Source organism: Ictidomys tridecemlineatus, chromosome X, assembly GCF_052094955.1.
Source record: "Ictidomys tridecemlineatus isolate mIctTri1 chromosome X, mIctTri1.hap1, whole genome shotgun sequence".
NCBI classification, from domain to species: domain Eukaryota; kingdom Metazoa; phylum Chordata; class Mammalia; order Rodentia; family Sciuridae; genus Ictidomys; species Ictidomys tridecemlineatus.
Window position 1 is genome coordinate 21,218,089 of NC_135493.1, and position 6,228 is coordinate 21,224,316.

Consider the following 6,228-nt stretch of genomic DNA (forward strand, 5'->3'; position numbering starts at 1 on the left):
TATTAATTCATGTTGACAAGCTGTCATCCCAATCAAGTAACTGAACTGCATTTTAATAGATGCCTTCAATGCCTTGACCTCAGGAGTGGTAGGAGGTAGAAACTGAAGGGGACCATCTTTCAACAGCATCCCTCACACTAATACAATGGAGGTGTTTGCTTACTCCGCTTACAATCACGGCCGCCGTTGCAAACTTCACCCTTAGAAAAATTAGGATTATTCCAGGAAAGATACCCATTCACCCTCTGGGTAGCAGGATCTTGCCAGTTCCTCAGCTGTCAGAGCGAGTTCGTGGAGAGAAGGGAGGCGCCTGAAGGAGGCGGCCTCCCAGGGGGGTCGAGGAAGCAGGGTTCAATCCAAGAAGTAAAACCACCGATGCCAGAAGAGTGAAAGACAGGGAAGGGACTCGGCTGAGGGGAGAGAGAGACCAAAGGACCGTTAAGCCCCTCCCAGGCCGGGAACCAGGCCAGCCCGGCCCCGCGCGGCCTGGCGCGGCCCAGCCCCGCTCCCCAGCCTGGAAGTCCAGGAGCTCCCCCTCACCTGCTCCGGCTCATCAGACGACTGGGAAGCCGAGGCTCCCACAGTCGGAAACGCTACTGCAACGCCAACCCGGAAGCATTGACACCGACGGAAGTAACCAAGGCGTTGCCTGGGCAACGGTGGCGCAGCCATTCCAGCTCCGCCCCCTCCAAGCCTAAAAAAGAAGGCGCGAAATAAGAGGCGGAAGCAAATAGGGGTCAAGAGGCGGCAGTAGTCGGGAAGGATGTGAGAACAAAGGGCCAGAGGGGACAGCGAGACTTTCAGGAAATATAGGGGAAGGGAGCTAGGGCGTGAGAATTCGGTGGCTTCTGAAGTTGACGTGCATGCCAGCGGAGCAGAAGCATCACCCAGTGACAGCGTTACCCACCCTGCTGTTACAAGGAGGTTGAAGAACAGGGGAGGGGCAGACGACGGGGACTGGGCGTGAGAAATGATGGGCGGGGCGCGAGAGGGGGCATCCTGCTCGATCAAAGTACGAAAAAGGTGGGAATGTAAGGAGGCATGGCAAAAGATTTAAAACAAAAATGGGAAAATTGAGGAACAGGAGGAGGGCGGAATTCAGTGAGGTACCAGGGCTGGGAAAGAAAATAAAGATCAGGGCTGCAAATAAATCTCTGTGCCCACCGAACTTCAGACATTAGTGACTGAAAAATTATTCACAGGCCCTGTACTTGAAGCTCAAGGTTTAAACAGAAACGTAAAACCAACTTGGACACTGAAGAGGGGCCACAGACAGTTAAAGGAAAAGAATCCGAAGAGGAGAAATGCTAATGGGGGAGTCCGAGTTAATCCGCACCTCAAGATCTGCCAGAAAATGAAGGCCTATGACAGCTTCAGACTTCTGTCCCTAAGGCCTCTGGAAAAGTATAACCGCAAAGCTCTCTGGGGGAGTCCGTTAGCCCACAGGCCACACCTGTTTTTGAGCCTCTCACGTGGATTTCCCAATCACGCGAGAGTAGGCAACAATTATATAATATATTGTGGTTTATGTTTAGGTAGACTTGAGTTGCTTCAAGGCAGCTGGACCGAAAAGATTATTTGTGAATAAGCAAATGTCTGGAATTCCTTTGTTCCAAGGGGATTTTTTTTTCATTTTAATTCACATTTTTAAAAAATTTTTTCCATCTAAAAATTTCTTCAAGCAGCACATTATAATAATAGCTAATACTGTGTGTGAGTGCTTACATGTACCAGAGGTTATGCTAAGATCTTTTTATGTGCACAACCACCCTATAAGATAGGTATCATTATTTTCCCTGACAGATGAAAAAAATGAAGCCAAAAAAATGATTTGTTAATTTGGTAAGTGGTAGAACTAAAATTTGAACTCAGAACCAACTTCAGAATCCAGGCTTTGTTAAATTTGGAAAATTAATTAAAATAAGAGGTAAAATAGCCATCATGGCGGCACACACCTGTAATCCCAGTGATTTGGGAGGCTGAGGCAGGAGGATCTCAAGTTCTAAAGCCAGCCTTGGCAACCTTAGCAAGACCCTGTCTGAAAAAAAATAAAAAGGGCTGAAGATGTAGCTTAGTGGTAGAGCACTCTCCTGGATCAATCCCCAGTACTGAAGGAGAGAAGAAACATGCACACATTTCAAAATGTGTATTCCCTTTCATTTTACATCTCCACAGAGCACTACCTTTCAGCCAAACAAGGAGGGTTGTGCCTTAGAGTCCTCCTTACCTGGAAGGACTATATTCTGACTTGTGTGCAGCTATGGCCTGAGCTTATCCATCACATCCAGTAGACTAAGCCCTATAGAATTATGGCCCTCCCTCTGGGCAAATCACTACCTTAGCTTGCTGCAAGAGTACTTTAAGCCTCCTCAGTTACTGCCACCACCAACTAATCCCATGACCACTTGTGTAAACTTTGTTAAAAGGAGCTTTGTTTTTAAATGACTTATTTTAAAAGTTCTACAATAACTGAATAAAACAGCATTTGCAAAAGCAACATTATAAACACATGCCACACTTTAATGCATCTGCAGTTTGGTTTCTTTCATAGTTTGTTTTTAATATTCTATAAAGCTATAATATTTTAAAAATGCACATTTACCAAAGTTTGTCATTTCTCTTATAAATTGTCTTGTATTATTTGTAGGCTCTATCACAAAGACCAGTATTTGACATTACATATTTTCTTGTGTTATGCTTGAATTCTGCTCTAAGTCATAAACTATAAAAGAGAATATAATTGTGGAATCTAATCATTAAAAGGAAACTTAGAGTCTCATTCTACAATATTATAAACAGTTGTCTACGCTGTACTGGAATACTTCTAGTGTTAGTATACAACATAAGTCAGCTTATTACACTACTGTATAACAGTATGAAAGTTCTTTTTTTTTTTACTAAACCAAATTGTACCTTCCTCCTTCTACTGCCCCAGGGAAGCAGCTGGTCTTAATGAAGAAAACAGTATACTCGGAGCAAGAACAACTTATTTTTCAAAAAATTCGGATGATAGAAAATTAGCTTTTTTTTTTTTCCTATTGTGATACTGGAGATTGGACCCAAGGTTACTTTACCATTGAACTATATCCCCAGCCCTTTTTATTTATTTATTTTTTTTATTTTGAGACAGGGTCTTACTAAGTTGCCCAGGCTGACCTCCAACTTGCAATACTCCTGCCTTAGCCTTCTGAGTTGCTGAAATTGCAGTAGGAGGCACACCATCCAGCAAAACTAACCATTTTAATGTGAACAATTCAACGATATTTAGTACATTGACAATATTGCACAACCGTTATCATCATCTACTGTTTTCAAACCCCAGACCCATTAAACAATCACTCCCCATTCTTCTCTCTCCATAATCCTTGACAACCACCAGTCTGTTTTCTGTCCCTATTGGATTTATCTATTCTGAAAGTTTCATATAAATGGTATTATACAGCATGTGACCTTTTTTCTGTCATTTTTCAATTAGCTTAGTGTTTTTACGGTTCATCCAAATTATAACAAATGTCAGTTTTTCATTCATTTTTTTAAGTTTGTTAGTTTTTTTTTTATTTTTTAGTTGTTGATAGACCTTTATTTATATGTGGTGCTGAGAATCGAACCCAGTGCCTCACACATGCCAGGCAAATGTACTACTGCTGAGCCCAGCCCCAGCCCCAGTATTTCATTCTATTTTTAAAGCTTAATAACATTCCACTATATTTGCACAACACAATTTCTTCAAACATTCATCCATTGATGAACATTAGGGTGATTTCCAAATTTTGGCTAATGTGAATAATGCTATGAATATGCATGTATAAGTATTTGGTTGAGTACCAGTGTTCAATTCTTTTGGGTATATGTAGCTAGGAAGGAAATGACCAGAAGACCTTTTTGAAGCCAAATCCCATCACTTTCTAACTATGTAATTTGGATAATCTGCTTAATTTTTCTGAGCTTCAGTTTCCTTGAAGATTAACTATTCTGACTCCTTGCACAGAGTCAGGAGCTCAGTGTATGCTTAGTAAATGCTAATTGCCTTCCTTTATTCTTCCTTTTCTTAACAGCCCTCCCATTTATCCTCCAAACCAGTAGTGTTTTCTTCCATAGAATTAACGTCACATCCCCCTCAACCAGTCTTTATAAAATATGCTTTCCAGACCTTGTACCATCTTAATTATTGTGCTCCCACAAGATGTCAAAGAGGAAAAACTTTTTCTTTTTCCTGATAGGGTCCGTACCTGGAGGCTGTGAATTAAACTTACAATTCTTTTTCTCCTATTAGCAGGAGAAAAGTCACACAGTTTTTATTAATATTTATGTGCAAGGGAGTTCACAAAAGAGAAGTGAAACTCATTTTTATTTTCATTAAAAGACTCTATTGAGAGGATGAAAAGGCAAAGAAACTCAAAGAAGCAGATAGACTCAGGTTTAGGTGCCCTTTCAACAGAAAAAAATAGGGTTTCAGCTTCAAGGGATAAGTTGTGGGGATGTGACTGGAAGTACATGGGGGAAGTAATGGAAGACAGGGTTATTTTTGTAAGGAATGTTTGCTATGAGTGGTGGAAGGCTTCCTCCAATGGATTCATGCCCCACATTTGGACAGGGGAGAGCAAGGAATTATTTCTGCACCTGCTCATTCTCAATTGCATTTAGCTCCAAATAATATTTATGTTTTGTTGTCATTGTTGTTGTTTGATATCAGGTTTGAACTCAGGGACACTTAACCACTGAGCCACATCCCCAGCCCTTTTTATTTTTTATTTTGAGACAGGGTCTCACTAAGTTTCTTAGGCTCTTGCAAAGTTGCTGAGGCTGGCTTTGAACTTGTGTCCTCCTGCCTCAGCCTCTCAAGCCTCTGGGATTACAGGCGTGCACCATCACACCTGGCAGCTCCAAATCATTCTTACACCAAAGTGACATATTTTAGAGTAGCATATTATGATCCACCCCAAAGACAAATTACAGTGCATTTTTAAGTTTTTCAATATTGCCTATTTGCAGGGACAAGGAGGGGAACCTATTATATGTCCAAAATTGGACACTAAACATAAAATGTGGGAATTTTTTATTTAAAATTGAGAACATTTTTATTTTCATTAAAAGACTCTATTGAGAGGATGAAAAGGCAAGCCTCAGACCAGGAGAAGAGATTTTAATCTACAAATTGTATAAATCTCATCCTATTTATATAAAGGACTTCTAAAAATTTAGTAACAATAAAATAGGCAACTAATTTTTTTTCAAACTTTGTTCTAATTAGTTCTACATGACAGTAGAATTCATCTGACACATTGTACACAAATGGAGCACAAATTCTTTTTTTTTAACTTATTTTATTTTTTATTTTTAGAGAGAGTGAGAGAGGGAGAGAATTTTCAATATTTATTTTTTTTTTTTAGTTCTCGGCGGACACAACATCTTTGTTGGTATGTGGTGCTGAGGATCGAACCTGGGCCGCACGCATGCCAGGCAAGCGTGCTACCGCTTGAGCCACATCCCCAGCCCACAAATTCTTTGTATATATTTGTTTTGGTTGTAGATGGACACAATATCTTTATTTTATTTATTTATTTTTATATGGTGCTGAGGATTAAACCCAGTGTCTCACACGTGCCAGGCAAGCACTCTACCACTGAGTCACAACCACAGCCCCACAACTTCTTATTCCTCTGGCTGTACATGGTGCAGAGTCATACCATTGTGTAATCATACATGTATATAGGATAATAATGTCCATCTCATTCCATCATCCTCTCCACCCTCACACCCCCTGCCCACTCCTCACTCCCCTCTGCCCAATCCAAAATTCCTCTATTCTTCCCTACTTACCTCCCATTATGGATCAGCATCTGCTAATCTGAGAAAACATTTGGCCTTTGTTTTTTTTTAATTTGGCTTATTTCACTTACCATGATATTCTCCATCTCCACCTATTTCCCTGCAAATGCCATAATTTCATTCTTCTTTAAGGCTGAGTAATATTCCATTGTGCATATATACCACATTTTCTTTTTCCATTCAAGTGTTGTAGTGCATCTAGGTTAGTTCCATAGTTTAGCTATTGTGAATTCAGCTGCTATAAACATTGATGTGGCTGTGACATTGTCCTATGCTGATTTTAAGTCCTTTGGGTATAAACTGGGAAATAGGATAGCTGGGTCAAATGGTGGTTGCATTTCAAGTTTTCTGAGGAATCTCCATAATGCTTTCCAGAGTGGTTGTACCATTTTGCAGTCC

General features: G+C 40.6%; 1 protein-coding gene across 4 annotated transcripts in view; it reads right to left on the reverse strand.

The window, feature by feature from the left end:
- The window catches only part of Slc25a14 (solute carrier family 25 member 14), a 34,969-nt gene extending 34,291 nt beyond the window's left edge, over positions 1 to 678 (reverse strand). For 2 of the 4 annotated variants that reach the window (XM_013356021.4, XM_040285343.2), the window contains exon 1: positions 541 to 678. In XM_013356021.4, coding sequence (XP_013211475.1) covers positions 541 to 672 — 132 coding nt within the window. In that variant the 5' untranslated portion in view covers positions 673 to 678. Of the gene's footprint in view, positions 1 to 163; positions 411 to 540 lie in introns of all 4 variants that reach the window. The other 2 variants (XM_021722356.3, XM_005319307.5) reach the window with 2 other exon arrangements.
- Between the last annotated feature and the right edge of the window lie 5,550 nt (positions 679 to 6,228).